This window comes from Jaculus jaculus, chromosome 5 (assembly GCF_020740685.1).
Source record: "Jaculus jaculus isolate mJacJac1 chromosome 5, mJacJac1.mat.Y.cur, whole genome shotgun sequence".
Lineage (NCBI taxonomy): Eukaryota > Metazoa > Chordata > Mammalia > Rodentia > Dipodidae > Jaculus > Jaculus jaculus.
Genome location: NC_059106.1, coordinates 37,917,322 through 37,937,477, shown reverse-complemented (window position 1 = coordinate 37,937,477; position 20,156 = coordinate 37,917,322). Strand labels below are relative to the sequence as shown.

Below are 20,156 nucleotides of genomic sequence, written 5' to 3'. Positions count from 1 at the left end.
TGTGTCACTTTGTACATCCAGTTTTACTGGGCACTGGGGAACTGAACCTGGGTTGTTAGACTTTGCAGGCAAGCACCTTAACTGCTGAGCCACCTCTCCAGCCCTTGCTGGGCTTTTAAATGCACCTACACCCTGCACTCCTGGAAAGCACTTGCATGGCAAATCGAGGCCTGAAATACTGCCCTGGTATGAGCCAAGTGTCCTTAGTGCCTTCAATCAGGGACCACCCAAAGGTTCCCCTGTCCAGGGCACAAGCTGCTAGGACAAGAGGACAGGGCCAGCATCTTTACTACCAAGAGTTGTTCATAAAGGAGGCAGAGGGTTTGGTGGCCACAGTCTGTGGGGAAACCGTCAGTGCCCAAAGAGCTGGAAACCATACCATCAGCAGAGTGGTTCCCCATCATTGCTCAGGACATTAGCACTGCAGGGACAGCAGAGCTGCTAGGAAAGGACATTAGCTAAGGAACGTCCTTGCAGAGGAAAGACCTTCTTTTTTATGCACCCATAAGATGAAATTAAGACACCTCCGAGAGAGATAATTCCCCCACCTGTAATTTGGAAATACTTCAGAGACCTTGCTCCCGCAGAATCTGGACTCTGGGGAAAGGACATTAATACCTCTGGCCCTAGTGCCCTGTCCAGCACACAGATGAAAGATGCTCCACCAAGGGGGCCAGCACTGAGGGGTGAGCCTGGCTATAGTACCTGAGGAAACATCAACATGGGACATCACCTTAGTGGTGCTGAACCCCAACTTCACCTCTTGCCCAGGCCCTGCCCCCTTCTCCACTCCTGCTGCCTTCCCTGTGTCACTACCTTGACCCTCCCCCACTCAGAACTCACAGAGCCCATGGGCTTCTGCTGTGTCTCTTCCCTGATAGTAGGACCCTCAGGATAGGAGCCATTGAGAGGGTCCCTGAGGCTGGCTTCCAAGGAAAATGGGCTCTGGTGTATGCTGTTTGGGGGACTCCAGGAGCCATGCACAGCCTAACATTGAAACTGTCACCTGTCATCCTAAACTGCTGACTACTTAAAAGACAGAAGGGTGGATGCTGGGACTACAGCCCCATCTGTAGGTGGTAGAAACAAAAGGAGATGCTCCTATCCCTCCCACTTTGGGACCCTAGAAGTGGAGGGAGCAGGAGCCAGAGTGGGCAAGGGTCTGTGCAAGAAACCATCACTCACTCCACCATTCTCAGAGCTTCCTGGGGCTGTTGCTGGAGCAGGGGCAGCCAGGAATTCCTGCACCCCAGGCCTGCTGTGGTTGGGGCCAGAGGGGGAAGTCTCTCCTATGCTGCTCTGAAAAGAGACCAAGGAGCATTCTGTATGGTCTGAGGTCCTAGAAAGCGAAGTCTTCTGCTGCCCAGACTTGAGGTAGACAGACCTCCCAGTCCCCAGACAGGGCCTGCTAATTCTGTGCCAACACCAGACAAGCCCCAGAACCCTCAATGCCTGCACCAAATACTGCCTGATCCTCACTGCCACCTACTCTGCCTGGTTCACACTCCTCCATTTATGCTGCCCTGCCCACTTGGTTCTGTCATGGGCTTGCTCAAAGGGAGTGGCCAAGACAAAAGTTCACCGTAGCCAGGCTCCACTTCCTGTCCCCTGCCCACTTATCTAGTAGCAGCCCTCTCTGGAAGGGTGGAAGGCTCTTGGTCTGCTCAGGGGTCACAGGGCCTCTCTTTGCTTCATTTTTCTGGGCACATCTGCTCAGCCAGGGCCCAGGAGCCCGCCTGGCCTGCTGCGTATCAGAGAGTGGAGCAAGGCTGCGCTGAGTTTGTGGACATCCTCCTGGAGCCCCCTCCACCTACGCTTCAGCCCTTCCTGTTCCTGCCCAGTGTACCTGAGGTAGGCCCTGAGACCATGAGGGAACCCCCTGCTGTCCCCAGCAGGCCCTTCTGAGTCTCCTTTCTTCTGCCCAACTCCAGTCCTGCCAGAAAGCCAGCTTCAGGCCTGAAGATGACCCATGTCCCCTGAGGATGCCACTCACCACGCAGGAGCCACCAGAAGGCAGCAGGTAGGAAAGGTACAATCAGTGAGTTCAGCTCCAGTGAACACTGTGCTCAGTTTCCCCTAGACCTGCCGCACAAAGGGTGCAATCGCGGGGGGTGGTATATGGGGAGGTGGCCAGGAGGTGCCGTGGGGTATCTAGAAAGGCAGAGCTCCTGCTCAGAGGGAGCCTGTCTTTGGAAGGTGAGCAGTCCAGCACAGCCCTCAACAGGGTCCCTGGAACCATCCCCCTAGTGGCCCCCAGTGTAGCCTGAGGTAGTGGAGGGGAACAGTCTGCCTCCTATGGCCCTGTCAGTGCAAATGCTACATCCATCACCCAGGGAGTCCAGGGTAAAGCCCAGGGAGGCCTGTGGCAGTAGAGGAAAAGCTATAGGTTCCCCAGAGGTAGACAGTGGTCCCATGTGAGGCAGGGGCATCTGGAGCAGCATTCACCCCCCAGTCATGGGCATCTGTGCTGTGGGCATACCTATCAAGTATTATATCTACTCCATTTCACAGGAGAGGAAGCTGAGGCAGAAGGAGTAATCTAGTAACAGCTCACCCAAATCAACTGAGGTTTTGAAAACTTTTAATATTTTATTTTTACTTATTTACTGAAGAGAGAGAGAAAATATGAATGAATGGGCATGCCCTCACCTCCAGCCACTGCACATGAACTCTAGACAAATGTGGCACCATGTATATCTGGCTTAAATGGGTTCTGGGGAATTGAATCTGGGTCCTCAGGCTTTGCAGGCAAGCACCTTACCACTAAGCCATCTCTCTAGCCCCGCCTGGGCTTTTGTCTGACAAATTACTGTGGGTAGGTGAGGAAAGAGCCCTTCCATGACCCAGGAGGACATGGCCAGCCAAGGCCACTCAACCCACTGAGGTATAGGCACTTTGGGAAGGATGGGCCCCCTCCCAGCTCTGCAGCACCTATGAGCTATAGAGGATGTGGCAGGTCCCTCAAAGAGTGGTCTGCACCTACATGTGAAGTGCTTTCTGGAATCTGCTGGTATAACCCTTGGAGTTTGGGACCCCACTAGGCCTAACTGGAGTGGGACTCCTCCCCAGGCAGGGTAGGCAAGGGGCCAGAACAAGGCAGGCTGTTGGTGGACTGTGTGAGGAGATGGCCAGAGGAGAGCTTTGGCGGCAGATGAGGAGCACAAGGTGCCTCCAGATGCCCACGCAACACCAGCAGTTGTCTGCAATGCCTAGGTCCTTGTCAGCTTTGTGTCCCCTACAGAAGATAGGAGCCAAGTGTGCTGCCTCAGCCTGAGGCTCCCATGAGATGCTCAGAGCAGAGCCAACAGTAAAGAGAAGAAACTTGGGAGGACGGAAGGAGGGCCTGCTGCCTGCTCAAGCTTCCCCTGCTGAAGCTCCTGCAGTGAGATTGCTCATCGATGATGACGTGGTGGGCGTGGGAAGAGCCAGGAACACTGGAGGCTGGTGAAGTGTTGGCGAGTTGACAAGCCTTTGATTCCCCTTGTGAGGCGGTGCTGGGACCAGAGCCACTTCCAGCAGGAGGCGTGTCCTATGCTGCTCTGAGTCAGGGCTTGTGAATCGAAAATGAAGCTTTCTTGCACAATAACTGAAGCTGACTTAAAAATATAACCAAGATCCGGCCAACGTGGAGCTCCCTGCCCGCCCAGTGTTTCCTCTCAGAGCGGATGTGAGAGTTGACAGCTGTACCCCGGAGTCACTCGCACTGATACACCCAAGGACCCAAGGCAGCACTGCTACTCTGTTTGGCACTATCGTAGACACCTCTCCCACTTCAGCCTTTTGCTTTTGCTGCCTCACCCTGAGAAGATGGAGAATGGCTAACTCAATCCTCCTGCCTGACACTCACTAGCGGGCTCCAAGGTGCCTAAAATTAAATGTCTACAGCCTAGGATTACCCAGAGAGAGACAGCAGCTGAACCAGAGCATGTGGTTTTGAAATGACCAGTGACTGTGTGCTTGTAACCAGAGGCTGGTCACTTCCTCTTCTACTTGGCCTCCACTCTGTGTATTTCTTCCAGCATAGGGTTTCTGAGCCATGGAGGCTCACAGGCCCCTGAGGCCCAGACTCAGCCCTTATACTGAGACAACCCAGACTACTGGCCTTGCCGTCAGTAATATCTTTAAAGTTTTGGGTTTTTTTGTTTTGTTTTGTTTTTGTTCTTCAAGGTAGGGTCTCAGTCTAGTCCACGCTAACCTGAAATTCACTATGTAGTCTCAGGGTGGCCTCAAACTCACAGCAATCCTCCTACCTCTGCCTCCGGAGTGCTGGGATTAAAGGCATGTGCCACCACGCCTGGCAAAAGTTTATTTTTTTAATTTTAAACTTTATTTATTTATGAGAGAGAGGAGGAGGACAGAATGGGCACACCAGGGCCTCTAACTACTGCAAACAAACTCCAGATGCATGTTCCACCCTGTGTATCTGGCTTATGTGGGTACTGAGGAATCGAACCTAGGTCCTTAGGCTTCATAGGCAAGAGACTTAACCACTGAACAATTTCTCCAACCCACCATCAGTAATATCTTAAGGACCTGTGACCAGATACTCACTTTCTTTCCTTTTTTAATTTTTTCTGTTCATTTTTATTTATTTATTTGAGTGTGACAGAAAGAGACACAGAGAGAGGGAGAGGGAGAGGAAGAGAATGGGTGCGCCAGGGCTTCCAGCCACTGCTAACAAACTCCAGATGCGTGCGCCCCCTTCTGCGTCTGGCTAACATGGGTCCTGGGGAATCGAGCCTCGAACCAGGGTCCTTAGGCTTCACAGGCAAGCACTTAACTGCTAAGCCATCTCTCCAGTCCCAGATACTTTCTGCCAGGATGTTCTTGCCAACTCAACTTTATCACACAGTCACTGGCTCTCAGCTTCCTGAGCAGGCTCTTTCCTAGCTCTGCCAGGGACACCCAGGAGGCTCTGGCTGCTATCCTTGAGGTCCCTCGCTTTCTATATTTTTGAGTTAAGCTCCTGTGGAGATATGCCTTTGGGGACCAGTCTGTCCCTGCCCTACCCAACCTGGCCAGCTGCCACACTTGGATCATAGTTCATAATTGTCCCTCCCTCCCTCCCTTCCTTCCCTTCTCTACCTTTAGTCCTGACTGAGCTCCCTGGAGGCAAAGAGCACAGGGTTGGGGGACAGAGGCAACCTGGTACCCTCACTCTGTATCATTTAACTGAGCTCAGCCCTGGGGATGTGGCTACTAGTCCACAGACTGGACTCACAAAAGCACAAAGGCTGTGGTTCTACCCCTCTTGTTTCACTGTCTCCCACCTTCATGTATCTGCATAACCAAGCTGATTATATACTGTCTGAGTGCACCTCGGTTGCAGGCCATGTGGCAAAGACATGGCTCTGTAGCTGAGGATCGAAGGTGAGAACAATTTTAGTCAGGGAGCACATGATTACTTCTGTGTCCAGACACACTGGCCATTTGATGCCACCCCAACAGCCAGGCACAGCTGAACTTGGTGCCACCTTCAGCTACCCAGGAACCTTCCCATTCCCAGCTCAGAGACCTGGTGCCTGAGTGAGGAGGCTACCTTATTCCACACTGCCTCTGCAGCCAAGGCCCACCATGTGACCACGCCAGCTGGGCAGAACTGGTGGTGGCCTGTGTGTTGGCGAGCGCTGGACAGAGATCACAACCTCTATGATCAGCTACAGGTGGCCCAGGTTGGGAGGAGCAGAGAAGCCAAGTTCACGTGGCTGTCATGCCACCTATGGTGACTCAAATGTGGACCAAGAACAAGTGTCATTCCTTCTGCTGCTAGTGTCCACGAACAGTGGTCAAAGGTGAGCATGATGTGGGGCTGGAGCACAGGATGTACTAAGATTGCAAGCCTGAGGAGACACTCCTCAAACTACAGGCCCCTGCCCACATCCCTGTGACCTGCAGGCAGGAGGTGCCCTCAGCTGCTAGGTGCTGGGGAGGGACTGCCCCTGGACACCAGCTGGTGACCCTCACCCAAGTCAGCAGCCACTATTGTCACAGGGAGGCTTCAGATAACAGGAATGAGTGAGGAAGGAGCCCCTCCACCTCTGCAAAAATTGAAAGTGACATACCACCCTGTAATTTCCGAGCAGGCAAGCGCGGGGTCTAATTTACATGATAAGAGTAGAGCACTGGGAGAGCCTGCCTGCCTGTTACCACTTTCAGGTGTAATTCTGGAACATGGCATTTGACTAAGAAAAATTCCCTTTGTGTTCCCTAAAAACAGGCACTTTGGGAGGAAAGGGAGGCAGAGGGTCCCACCAACACTAGGTTTGACAAGCGCTATGAGCCCTGAGCCTAGCTCTGTGGGCATAGAGACTAGTACCAGTCTCACTTACCTGCCCTTAGCAGACACAAGGGCCTGGGGCAAGCCTGCCAGGGTCTGAGCACCTGCGTGAAGAAGGGTAGCACCTGCCTGGAGGGCTCTGTGTGGACAAGCAAGTACAGAGCTAGTTCCCAGCTATAAGGAACGCCTTACCACCAGGCTCCTGTACTGTTGCTACCATCTAACGAGGCTGGGACCTAGGCCTAGAAGGCTGGAGGCTGTCATGATCTGCTTTGTCACAACCACATGACGGAGGTGCTGTGGTCTTGAGTAGAGTCCTTGGGCTCAAGAAGGGAGTCCCTTCTATCCTGTAAGTGGTTTCTTCATGCTATCAAAGTCCAGTATCTAACTTAGCATGTATCATGTAGCCACCCAACCCAGACCTGGCTGGTAGTGGGGGGAAATTGAACATGGAGCACCCTCAAGAGGCAGTGTGGAGCACGCAGTAGAGGTGATGGCCGTGTAGGCGCCAATTGCCTGCTTCCCTGGGAGGGAGCATGTTTCTGTGTTTCCATTCAGGGCCCCTTGCTGCATTCCTGCAGAGACATTCCAGGCGTGTTACAGAATTTCACAACACGACAAAGGGCCCTGTCAGTCCCTGCGTGATGTGAAATTGTGTCAGCTGCAAAAGATGGACTTGATTTAAGAAATGTGGCTGTGAATTTGTCCAGCCACACATGAGCATTTCACAGAACAGGGGGTGGGGAACAGCTCTGGTTACATCTCCCCCAGAAATCCTAATTGTGTGCTTTGTGATCGGAAAATGCAACTGCCTGCCACTCCATAGGTTGAGAGTCTGAGACATGATCCAATTGTCCTGTGATATATGCAGGAAGTTTGGGAGGGTGACCTTGGGCCTAGCTGCTCATTGGTGGCTCTCAGTGAAGGACTCACTTGCCTTGTACATTGCACACACTGGGGGCCGTTAGAGCCCCTCCCCCTCCTCAGCCCAAAGAAAAATGGGTTTAATTAAGACTTCCATGATTAGTCATTTAATCAGTCATTAGGCCAACACAGATGGAGTCAATTAATTTTTTTTAACTTGAAAAGATAGTTGATATTCGGCAGCCCGCACAGCTCCTCTGAGATGGCTGCATGTGACCACTGTGCACCTAATGCTGGTCTGGTCTTTCATCCCCCTGAAATTCTGCCTGCAGCAGGAGCACCACGAGCATCATAGTGAGGAGACGCCAGCACCCTGGCTTCTACCTGCACCAAGTGCCTGGGGCTGCAGAATGACACACCAGGCAAGGCTGTGTCACAAGCACAGGCCTGGAATCAGCCTCCAGCTGGCTATAACCCACCAGCACTGAGAGAGCCTTTGGGTAGAAACCCGGTCAACCACCAGGCCTACCAGGCTCAAGACCTGAAAGAGGACAGGATAGCTGTGGCCCTGAGCCCTGGCCAGTGTGCTGTTACCAGCTAAGACAGACCCAGTCTGTAAGGCAGCTATTAAGCTACAGAAGACACATCACACCTAGCTGACAGAGCCTACAGCCCATCCACCCACAGCCATGGAGTATAAGACCCTGTAAAGTAGGGTCCCAGACTAGGGAGTCTGAATGTGGCACAGAGAAGCAGTCTCATGACTCATTATTGCCCCAGTGAACACTAGGACAGGACAGTGGAAATGGTCAGTCCCAACAGGCACAGGCCAGGGGTCCCACCTTGCCAGCACCCCAGCTTCCACCAGGCTCACTCTGCAGCTGATGCTGAATGTGCTGTGGGAGCTTCACTCCCTTCTCATCCTCACAAGACTCCTGGATTTTTTTATTGGTTTTTTTCTTTCTTTCTTTTTTCAAGCAGAGAGGGACACAGAAATGGGTACGCCAGGGCCTCTAGCCACTGCAGTAGAACTCCAGACACATGTGCCACTTTGTGCATCTGGCTTTATGTGGGTGGGTACTAAGGATTTGAACCTGGGCAGTCAGGCTTGCAAGCAAGCTCCTTAAGCACTAAGCCACCCAGCACATGTTTATTTTTTTAATAATTTTTTATTTTATTTTACTTATTTGCAAGCAGAGAGAGAGAGAAAGAAGAGACAGAGAGAGAAAGAGAGAGAGAGAATGGGCACACCAGGGCCTCTAGCCACTGCAAATGAACTCCAGATGCATGCGCCCCCTGTGCGTCTGGCTTATGTGAGTACTGGCAAATCGAACCTAGGTCCTTTGGCTTCATAGGCAAACACCTTAACCATTAAGCCATCTCTCCAGCCCCACATGTTTACTTGTTATTTGAGAGAGAGAATAGGCATCCCCAGGGCCTCCTGCCACTGCAGACAAACCTCAGATGTATGCTCTACATTGTGTGTCTAGCTTTATGTGGGTACTGGGAAATTGAACCCTGGCAGGTGGGCTTTGCAAGCTAGTGATTGTAACTACTAAGCCATCTTCCCAGCTTGAAACTTCTGTTTATTTAGTTATTTATTTGCAAGCAGAGATAGACAGAGAGAATGGGCACATCAAGGCTCCAACCACTACAAACTCCAGATGCATATGCCTCTGATTTGTACAACTGGCTTTACATGGGTACTGAGGAATTGAACCCAGGTTGTTATGCTTTGCAGGCAAGCACCTTAACCTCTAAGCCATTTCCTCATCCTTGACTTCTGTCTTTAAATGGACTCAAAAGGACTTAGGCCCTCAGGATACAGTTTGTGACACCACAGACCCCAGCACAACTCCTGCCTCAGACCACCTGCCATTCCCCTATACCCTTCTGTTTGGAGATAGAGCTAGGGACCCCGGATGCCTGAGCACAAATGGACAGGTTTGTCATCACCAAATCTGCTAACCCCACCAGCGAGTGCCCCACTCTGCAGCAAGGTCCCTATGTGAGGGAGATCAAGGAAAACCAGAGGAGGGGTGGCCTGGGTTTTCTGCTTCTCTAGAAAGCTTTAAGAATTGAAAAGTGAGCCCTGTCTTGTCCAAGCAGGAATAATAAACTGAAGCAGGTGTGAGGGCAGGCAGGCGCAGCTGGCCCTCGGATGTGCTTAGGCGCCCTAATCCCCAGCACAGCAGGATGTTTCCCTCCTGACACAGTGCTAGAATAATGATCCCATGGCAGAATGAGAAGGTACAGGGCAGCAGCCTTAACCCTTCACGTGCCCACCACAAGGGCTTCTACCCCAGCTGAACAAGTGCTCCAAACAGAAAGTGGGTTGCTTGCTGGGGGACAGAGCATATAGGGGTGGAGAGTCATCAAGTCCCTAGTCTGTAGCCTGGGGAGCAGCCATAAACTATCCATAAGAATGTGGCAGTGTGACTTCAGTATTTGGCCCAGCCTGGATGTCAAGGGGCCTCCCCTGCCTGGTACCCTGGGACAGACATACATAGTGCTGTCCCCTAAAGAAGTATCGGCCCTCCCTCTGACTCTGGGAACCCAGCTGTCACTTGCCAAGCCCTTAGGTCCCTGAAGCTCCTTTTCCTCTCCTTCAGGCTCAGGAAGTGACAGCCGTTTCCAGCTTATCCCCAATCAGGGCCCCCTGCTCTGGCTGGCAGTTCTAATTTTGGAACTTGGATATGAATGAGCTCCCAGGGGGCTCCCAAAGTCCCAGGGCTGGCATCCTAGAATGGCTGGGAGAGCTTAGGCCAGCTCTTCTGGGAGCTGCCCTCGGGTGGCAGTTTTCCTTAGTTTGTATCTTGATTGGCTTTTAACTCAGAGTCTCCCTAAGCCAGCATGCCCTGTTAGTATGAGGGCTTAGCGAAGTGCAACTTGCAAGCCCCAAACAGCCTGAGGCAGAAATATCAGTTCACAATCCTGGCCTTGACCTGGAGGCCCAGGTAGACTCTCTTCAGAGACCCAAAAACCTGCTGGGCCAAGAAGGGGTCCCCTCAAAGTTGTACCCCTATGACAACCCTTCCTCTGGCCTGGAAGCTGGGGCACCTTGGATCCACTAGGCTCAGGCCCCAATCTGTAGGTTCCCCACCCAGGCCAGGATTACTCAAGGCTAGACATGATGAGAGTGGCGTGTGTCTACTGCATAAACTCTACCACCAGGGACAGAGAAGGCAAGCCAAGCTCACCTCAGCACCCCAGGATGCCTGCAGGGCCAGAGGCTATGGGCTTATGAAACTTGATATGCAGCCACAATGGCCATGCTGTCCCATGCTGTCCTGAGTGGAACAGGTGTGGTCTCTCAGCCAGGGTCAGGCTGAAGCCCTGTGACCAGTACCTGGTCCTGCTCCGTTTCTGCATCTTTGTAAGCTCCAGTCATGCACAAGCTGGGCCTACAACTATTACACCCAGGGTCCAGTGTGAGGGCCAGATGATGTGGACTGTAGGAGCAAGTTACTGCATATCAACAGCAGGGCGAGGCAGAAAGACTGGCAATGACGGTAGGTAGGACCTGCCAGTTCTTGGGCTGCTGGCACAGAAGATGGCAAGAGTATCAAAGAGGCTCTACCTGTGTCTGGCCCTCCTAGTCCCAACCTCCTGTTATGCCTCAGGTTTATATACCCTCCCAAGGTTCCCCCAAATCGACAGCCTCCATGTGCCCCTGGGTGTCCTGTGCTCCCCAAACAGAGCCCATGTGGTCCTAGAATAAAGATGGAAGCCTTCCTGCCCTTAGGGGCATTTCCCAGTCACCATGCCTCATGGACACATAATGGCTCCTGGATCTGTGACCTTCAGTCTGGGAGAGGAACTTCTCAGGAAGCCAAGTCTGTCTGGCTAACCCCCAGATCCAGTGCTCATTCTGGGTGTGTAAGAGCATGCTCATTCTGTGGCCTCTGGAGTGAGCGTCAGAGTTTCCCTCTTAGCAGGGAAGCATCTGTCCTCAGACAAGTGGGGGTCGGGCAGTTCTGCACCTGGTCTCCACCAAGGGCTGGGACCCATCTCTCCTGATAGACCACTGAGGGACAGATTTTTATTAGCCAGGTTTCTGCATCTGCTGTTGGTCTGTAGGTGTGGGACCATACTGCTTCCAGCCAAGATGAAATATGTGAGACAAGACTCATCCTCTCAAAAATGAAGAAACATCACACTTCAGCCAAGCCCCAGCTGAAACTACAGAGGAATGGGGAGACAATGAACAAGAGTGCAGCTTCCATGGTAAGCCTGACATTCAGTGCCAGCATGAAGAGGACAGACACAGAGGATACTCAACACCTACCAAAACAGAAATCCAGGGGCTCCTAAGAGCTCATCATTGAAGTAGACCTAAAAGATGCCCAACATGGTTCAGGGAATTCTGTGGAAGAAGGGGCATAAAGATTGTAAGAGCCACAGGTTGGGACATCATATTGCCTTCCCTCAATAGCTGAGTGCTGCTCCCACAACACATAACCCATAACCCCAGGGATGAGGGAAAGGATGGTACCTTCTCATGATGTATCCATACAAAGCATGCCTGTAATTAATTAAATTTAAAAAAATGAAAAAACAGCCGGGCATGGTGGTGCATGCCTTTAATCCCAGCATTTGGGAGGCAGAGGTAGGAGGATAGCCATGAGTTTAAGGCTGCCCTGAGACTACATAGTGAATGCCAGGTCAGTCTGAGCTACAGTGAGACCCTACCTTGAAAAAGAAAATTAAAAAGAAAGAAAAAGAAAAAAAGCCAGGCATGGTGGTGCACTTGGGAAGCAGAAATAGGAGGATCGCCATGAGTTCAAGGCTACCTGAGACTACATAGTGAATTCCAGCTCAGCCTGGGCTACAGTGACACCCTCCCTTGAAAAACAAAAACAAAAACAAAAAAAAGAAGAAGAAGAAGAAACAAGTGAAAACTGGGGGAAAATACAGCAGATGCTGGACAATGGGCAGGAAGGGCAGGGAGCTCCAAGGAGCAGAACACAATTGAGGTGAGCCTCTGGACTGCAGGGCCTGCAGGAGGACCCATGGGATCCTTAGTTCTATTCTCAACATCATGAAAAAGCCAAAGCTGGCAGGGATGACAACTGTCATGTCGGAAGGGAAAACCTGCTGGATGAGGAGCCTGTGAGCCTTGGGAGAGGAAGCTACACAGAGCTGGAGACAGCCACTGAAGCCATCCAGCATGAGCCCAGAGAGAGGAATGAGCAGTGAGAGCACCAGAGCAGTTGAACACACTTGAAGCTGGAGACCCCAAATGGGCAGAGGAGAAAGCAGAAAAAATATTTGAAGAAACAATGGACATTTTGCATGTGTGTATGTGTGTAGTGTGTGTGTATGCATACTTGCACACGTGTGTGTGTGCTGGTACACATGTGCAAAATTTGTGTTGAAGCCAAAGGTCCATATCAAGGGTCTTTTATTGCTCTCCACCTTATTTTATTTTATTCTTTTTGGTTTTTCGAGGTAGGGTCTCACTCTGGTCCAGGCTGACCTGGAATTCACTATGTAGTCTCAGGGTGGCCTTGAACTCATGGCCCGGCTTCCACCTTATTTTGAAACAAGGTCTCTCATGGAACCCACAGTTCACAGATTTGACAGCAAGCCCCAGGGATCTGCCTATCTGCCTCTCCACTGCTGGGATTTCATGCACATGCTACCCATCTGGCATTTTACGTGGGTTCTGGGAATCTGAATGTGGATCTTCATGCATGTGCTGCAAGTGCATAATTCACTGAGTCCTCTCTCCAGCCCTGTTTAATTTTTTGTTTTGTTTTGTTTTTGAGACAGGATCTTATATAGCCCAAGCTGGCCTTGAACTGTTCCTCCTACCTCTAACTCCCAAATGGTGAATTTCAAATTTTTGTTTTGTTTTGTTTGTTTCCTGAGATAGGTTCTCACTCTATCCCAGACTAACCTGGAACTCTGTAGCTCTAGGCTGGCCTCTAACTCATAGCAATCCTCTTACCTTTGCTTCCCAAGTGTTGGGATTAAGGGTATGTGCCACCACACTTGGCTCAACCTTTTAAATTAGAACAAAACCTTGGGCTGGAGAGATGGCTTAGTGATTAAGGCACTGCTCTGTAAAGCCTAAGGACCCATCTTCGACTCTCCAGATCCCACATAAGCCAGATACACAAAGGTGAGGGAAATACAAGGTCACACGTGCTCACTGGTGATGCACGCATCTGGAGTTCGATTTCTGTGGCTGAGGCCCTGGCATGCCAATTCTCTCCCTGTGTGTGTGTCTCTCTCTCTAAAAGAAATTTTAAAAATCAGAATAAAACCTTTAATTTGATGGAAAGTAAAAATTCATCAAAGAAACTCCATAAACTGTAGTCACAAGAACATGAAGAAGCCAGGCATGGTAGTAGTCACTTGGGATCTAACACTCAGTTAACTGAGACAGAAGGGTTTCTAGGCCAGCCCAGGCTTCACAGTGAGACTCTTATTTCAAAACAAAACAAAACAAAACAACAACAACAACAAAACACAACAAACCAAGCAAAACAAAAATGAAAGAGGAGAAAATCTTAAAAGGGGGTCATACAGAATGGAGGGGGTCCAGAGCTCACCCAAGAATGCCAGCCCAGCTCACAAGGTCCCTCTCTGCCCTGAATGGGCATGGCATCATTGTCTGCTCAGCTATACTCCAAGAGGAGGGCCACCAGTCACCTGGGTCTGGTCCCTTCTGAGCTAGTGCTGTGCACATAGTTTGTGCCTATTCCTATCTGTGTGGCCAGTGGGAGCCCCTCCCTCGCACAGGTGCTCCAGCATTACCCTCTGCGTGCCCCAGTCACTGCCCAGTCTCCTCAGGACAGAACCTCCGGCCTGACCTCGTGCTTCTCCATACATGCCTCCTCCCTCTCCTTCCACTGCCCCATTAATCATCAGCTCCAAGGGCTCCCTCCTAAAGACGCCAGCAACTGCCAGGCTCTGCCTCTCATCCTCAAAGCCCTGGGGGTCTCTAAAAACTCTCAGGATTCTTGTAACCCCCTTTATTTCTCTTAAAGCTGGCAGTCTGACAGACTCTAGTTATTCTTGCTGCTAAATTATTTATCTGCTCACCGGCACTTCAGTCTTTAACATGACTCCTGGGGCCCAGCCCAGGCCCGTTTACCTCACTCAAAATGAAGTCATTTTAAAGTCTTTTGTCTTTAATTTTTTATCACTTGAGGCAGACATACAGTATTTAAGTTTGTCAAGGGGTCAGACCTGGCTGGTCACTGAGCTGCATCTGGGCAGGGACCCTCCACACTGCCTCCAGCTCTGCATTGGCTGTCAGCTACCTCAGGCCACAAATGACAGGAAATTGCCTGTCCCAGAGGGTCAGGTGGAAGAAGAGCCCCAAATAACTCCAGCTTTAAGCTCCCCCAGCCCATGGGGACCCTGTCGTTCAGCAAATAACCCAGCCCTGCACACTCAAGCTGGTTCTCCATACTGAGCCAGCACCCTGTCCCTCCCACTGGGAGGCAGGAGAGGCTAAACCTGTAATCAGGAGACCCAAACCCACTGGGCATGCTGAAAGGTCCTGCTTGGCCTCACCCACTGGCCAAGCCCTGAGTTCTCTCCCCACCCCCACCCCAAGTAGGTTTCAGTCTAGCCCAGGCTGACCTGGAATTCACTTCATAGTCCCACACTGGTCTCAAACTCATGGTGATCCTCTTACTTCTGCCTCCCCAGTGCTGGGATTAAAGGTGTGCGCACCAGCAGGGTTTTGCTAGATCCAAATGACCCGTCCAGGCAGCTGGTTCTTTGGGGTGTGCCTGCACAGATAAGATCAGCTCTCACTGGCTATTTTCAGAACCCAAAGGTATAGGCTGTGGACCTCTCAGGAGACTTGGGCTCAGGTCCAAAGCCTTGCCAGGTAGGCGCTGCACCTACCTCAGGAACATGGGAGAGTTCACGGACCCTATGGCCAGCAGTGAGGGTCCTCAGACATGGGAGCCACAGCAGAACCTCTAGATAGGACCTTGTGCACATGTGCAACCTTGCATGCTTGTGTCCCTTTGTGCATCTGACTTATGTGGGACCTGGAGAGTTGAACATGGGTCCTTAGGCTTTGGAGGCAAGTGCTTTAACTGCTGAGCAATCTCTCCAGCTGCCTTTTGAAGGTGTTACATTGGTGCCTCAGCCCTGAGTTAGTTAGTTCTTTCTTTCTTTCTTTCTTTCTTTCTTTCTTTCTTTCTTTCTTTCTCTCTCTCTCTCTCTCTCTCTCTCTCTCTCTCTCTCTCTCTCTCTCTCTCTTTCTTTCTTTCTTTCTTTCTTTCTTTCTTTCTTTTGTTTTCAAGGTAGGGTCTCACTGTAGCCCAGGCTGACCTGGAACTCACTCTGTAGTCCCAGGCTCATGGTGATCCTCATACCTCTGCCTCCCTAGCACTGAGATTAAAAGTGTGTCCCACCACTCCCAGACTCATAACAGTTTATACTGGACACAATGAGCCTCCAGTGCCCCCAAACCCAGACCTTAATTCTGAGGAAGAAGCATTGTCCAGGGCAGGTTGTCACACTCCTGCCAGCATCCTTGAGCTTGTTAGGCATTAGACAGGATTTGTTCAATAGGACCTGGAGGGCAGAGAACTTGGGAACTCTTCAAGGTTGAGTTTCACAGCACAGCCTGGGGCCATGGGCCCACCACCTCAGAAGACACAGGGAACCCTTAGAGAAAGTATGACACATGCAGGTAGGGACTGTGGTCTCTGCTATCCTGGGTCTCCATGTCTTCCCCAGAGCTGCTGGTCCCATTTTGGGTGGATACAGCACACCAAGTGAACAGGACAAGACACTCAGGTGTCCCTCCTCTTGTCCCTACAGGCCTGAGAGAACCACAGAGGAGCCATTGGCAACTGCATTCCCAGGTAGGCATTTAGTTGTGACTCACAGACCCCATCTCTAACTGCCGAGGCAGGTAGAGTCTGGCGGAGCAGACATTTCTTCCTGCCATCTCAGGCCCATGGGTGGGGCACAGGGAGGCTACACCCCCAGGTACAGAGAGGCTGGTGAAGGCATATGGGTTGGGATAAGAGAACATCACAAGCCCTCACAAGCTTGGATGGGGAAGGGGTGAGGCTGAGGGTCAGCAGAGGTTGGAGTCCAAAAGGATATGAAGAGAATGTTCCAGAAAGGAGGGAGCTGAGTAGGAGAGACAGAGGCCTTGGGTGGCTGAGGGATGGTCTCCTTGCCATCTCAGGAGGGAGCAAGAAAGCTGGCAGTGGCCAAACTGGTGAAGGACCAGACCACAGTGAGGGGAGGATGCAGGATGGACATGTCTCAGTTCTAACACCACCACGTTGTTACTCTATTGGTCTGCTTGACCCCAGAAACTGTACAGGGCCAAAGACAATCTTGGACCAAAACCTTTGGATCATAGACCGTCTTGTAAAGTTGTCCTCTTTGCTGGGGCTCATCAGAGTTAGGCGTGGGCCCCACCCTTCATTTGTCAGAGGGGCTTTGACACAGAGAGTCTGAGAGGCTGAGTCCTGTGGCTTCATCAGAGAACAGGACAAAAATGTCTTTGCTAGACAGAGTTCTGTCCCCTAGAAAGGCCCAGGCACTGGACAGCTAATGTGGATCCAAAGGAGAATGGGTGCCTCTCTGTCTGCTTGGCCAACAACAGTGACTCTTGTCCCAGCATCTCCAGGATCCTGGTGGAAGGCCAACAAGGCTGTGAGATCCAAGCCCATCTCTCACAGGGTCATGGGCAGCCTGAGAAATCAGCCATTCACAGAGCTGGCAGGGCTCTGAGGTCAGGGTGAGGCAGCTACCACCTGCCTTGGGCCAGCAGCCCCTGCTGGTGGACCTTGCCAAAAAGTGCTTGTGCAGGGGGAGGAGCCAGAGCATTAGGCAGTGTCCTACCCATCATCTTGGCAGTGGCCTTCCTTCACACCCACTGCTGAGCCAATAGCTTGGGCCCTGTGGGGACACTCATGTTTGCGGCTAGCTCTTGGAGAGCAGGCAGGAGCCACCCTGCTCTTGGAGTAGCCATACCCACTCCTGAGCACTGATAGGACTCTATGGATCCCAGAGCCCCTACCAATCGAACTTTGGGCCTGGGAGAAGGGTCTCTGGCCTGGGGCTTACTTCCAGGGATGAGACAGCCCCAGGGATTGAGGGCACCACATAAGGTAAAGCCAGGTGACCACCAAGCCTCTGGATAAAAGCTGGCCTGAGGGGACACTAAGCTTAGTTCACGCGACTAGACAACATGGTATTGGTGCCAGGTCTTCAGCATTCAGCCGTCATCCATCATCCCTCCTGCCAGTCTTCCGCATCTGATGAACAGGCCACAGAATCAGGGTCAGATCAGGCCTATGGCCTGGTTCTGCGGCTGTGACCCGGTTCTGTGGTCACAGCCCGCTGAGCTCACACAGGCTCCAGAGCCAGCGCCCTTGGCTGAGGCTGGTGCAGCTGTGTTGTTCCTGGGAACGCCTAGAGACGGGCTGCTTGGGAACACTGTGGCGTCGCTAGGCTCAGCTTTTCCTCCAGTCTGCCAGAGACTGGCCTGCTGCTGCTGGAGGCCAGGCAGCATGCATCCCCCTCCCCAGGTTTCCTAGCCCCAGCCTGGAGGCCTCCCAGAACCATAGTTTCTCTATGGAACTGACTCAAGACCAAACAAATTCCTTAGGTCCCAGGCCCCACTCTTCCTACCCAGGAAGGGGCAGCATCAGCCCGGCCAGGGTTAGGGTAACTCAGGCCCTGGAATGTCTGTCTTTGGGCTCTCCTCTGCTGGGCGGTGGGAGCTGGCTCCAGCCTGGTTTCAGCTGCGGCCAGCCGCATTCCTGGTGTGAGCCCAGGCCAGCCAGGGAGCTTTTTCCACACTCCGGTGCCAGCCCCGGCGGGCTCAGGGGAGGGAAAGAGGACTGTTTCTATGGCAACCTCCCTTTTTGTTATTTCTTATTTTCTTTTTTATGGTTTCTCCAACTTTGAAGCTCTCCAGACAGTTTACAGACTGCGGAAAGGAAAAGTGCTTTGCCTCCCCCCAGCCCCCAGCAGGGCTGCTCAGCCATCAGTGCCTGGGCCTGCCCTCCCCCACGGGGCCTCTGTGCCCAACCAGGCACCTCAGGCCTTTGGAGGCCCAGCTATGCTTTAGAAATTTAGAGGAAATGAATGTTTTTTTCTCCAAAAAATGTAGGAAAATATTTCCAAAACGACTTTCCTGGCCACACAGTCCCATCAGCAGTTAAGAACAGAACAGGGGTCTTTGCAGCCTGACCCCGAGAGCTGTGGCACATTCACCCTCTCCCACATCACAGCTTGGGCTTGGTCTGTAGGATGTCTGGGTCTGAGGAGCTGGTTTCCTTTGCCCCAAACTCACACCTTTACCTCGCTGACCACAGACCCAACAACAGGCCTGCAGCCTGGTCCTGGAGTCCTAGTACAGGGGTCTGAGAAAGTGGTGGCAAGCGAAGATGACAGAAGCCTGAGGACAACCTTGCCTGTCCCTTACAGGGGAGTATGTGCTCATGATCTGTGATGTGACCACCCCTCCATTCCTGGGCCAAAGGCTGCCCACTGCTTTCCAACACTTACGAGTCTTGGCGAAGGGGGACAGCCAGCAGCCCCAGGTCTCTGAAGAGCCAGATGAGGAAGCTCAGCAGCTGAAGCTAGAGGCCAGTCCTAGCATACTCCCCTGAGTGGAAGTTCATGCTGCCTCCTCCAGGGCCTTTGTCCTCTGCCACAAAACAGCTTGAGCAGGCTGGGAGAGGAGTGCCGGCCAACGGCCACTGATTTCAATAAAACTTTGCACACCAAGTCTGAGTGGTACCTTCATGGGACCCCTCCCTCCCCTACACATTCATGTGAGGAACAACTGGCATGGCCCATGTCCTTTTGTCAGCGTTGAGCTTGGTCAGCGGGTCCTGTAGGACACAGTTGAGGGCTTATCTTAGCATCCTAGTGCCCTGCTGTTTCTAGGCCCAAGCTCTGCACTGGAATTCTTTGTAAACGGGGCTGGTGTGGTCCAACTGACTGCCCAGCATGGGGATCAGGGTCCCCCAGAGCATTGTAGTCCAAGTGCCTCTTCCCTGGGTGCCCAGGTGGTCATCTGGGGAATCTCACAAGTAATGCTGAAAGGCATCTTGGATCCTGACCTTGACCTTCATGGAAGGCACTCCTGAGCTTGCTTGCTTCATTCCAGAGACCTCTACCTTCTGTCTCCAGTGCAGTGGCCCCAAGCTCCTGGATGGCTCTGTCCACCTGGCCAGTGCCTGGATCTGTCTGGCTTAGTGCAAGACATGGGGCTGCCTAACTGTGGTACATCCACTCCTGGCCTCTTTTAGCAGTCACATACCAGCTGCCCTTCTGCCAGCATAGCCCACCCACAAACCTGGTTCTTCCTTGTCAAGGAAATGAAGCCCAGCTCCCATACTTGTGCCATACATCAGGTCTGTGTCCTGTGTACCATCCATGTGTCCAACCTGAAAATCCCCTCAGTGACTTCCCCTCTGCACATGCTGTCCAGTCTCATGCCCCAAGGATCCCATGGCCTCCTGGGCTCCACACCTGCCCATCACCCACCTGGCACAGCAGCCTGTCTGGAGACACCAGCATCTCTTAGGCTCTGAGGTGTGGGAAGATGAGCCAGTGAGTTCTTGGGGCAGCCAGAAAGGTTCCCTTGGGAACAAGACAGGCAGCTGGCCTCTTTGTGTTTTCCAAAAGTCCCAGGTCGAGACCAATGGCCTGAAGTCAGGTGCAGCTCCCAGCCCCAAGGCTGTCCCTACAGCTCATAACCCTGCCTCACACTGTCTAGAGCCTGGAGCCAATAGGAGCTTGGGTTGCTGAGACTGATGGCCTATGGACACCACAGTTCTATCTCAAGCCCTTGGGGTCAGCCTCCAGCCACTTTTCCCTGAGTTCAAGGAGGACTGCGGGTCTGCCTCTGCCTTCCTGCTTCTGGGGCAGACCCTCGCAGGACAGGGCCTTGTGGGGGGTGGGATCACACCATGGCCTAATCCTCAAACTGTTTCTGAGCATGAAGGGCTTTGAATCTGCCCCTCTGATACAGCAAAGCACTTTGTAGCTCTTTCCTGTC

General features: G+C 52.2%; 1 protein-coding gene across 5 annotated transcripts in view; it reads left to right on the top strand.

Annotated features, from left to right (window-relative positions):
• Morn1 (MORN repeat containing 1) overlaps positions 1-18,864 on the top strand; it is a 65,969-nt gene extending 47,105 nt beyond the window's left edge. For 3 of the 5 annotated variants that reach the window (XM_045148661.1, XM_045148659.1, XM_004657410.2), the window contains 4 exons: positions 1,718-1,851; positions 1,932-2,020; positions 15,941-15,984; positions 18,575-18,864. In XM_045148661.1, coding sequence (XP_045004596.1) covers positions 1,718-1,851; positions 1,932-2,020; positions 15,941-15,984; positions 18,575-18,759 — 452 coding nt within the window. In that variant the 3' untranslated portion in view covers positions 18,760-18,864. The remainder of the gene's footprint in view (positions 1-1,717; positions 1,852-1,931; positions 2,021-15,940; positions 15,985-18,574) is intronic. The other 2 variants (XR_006637112.1, XM_045148662.1) reach the window with 2 other exon arrangements.
• The last annotated feature ends 1,292 nt before the right edge of the window (positions 18,865-20,156 follow it).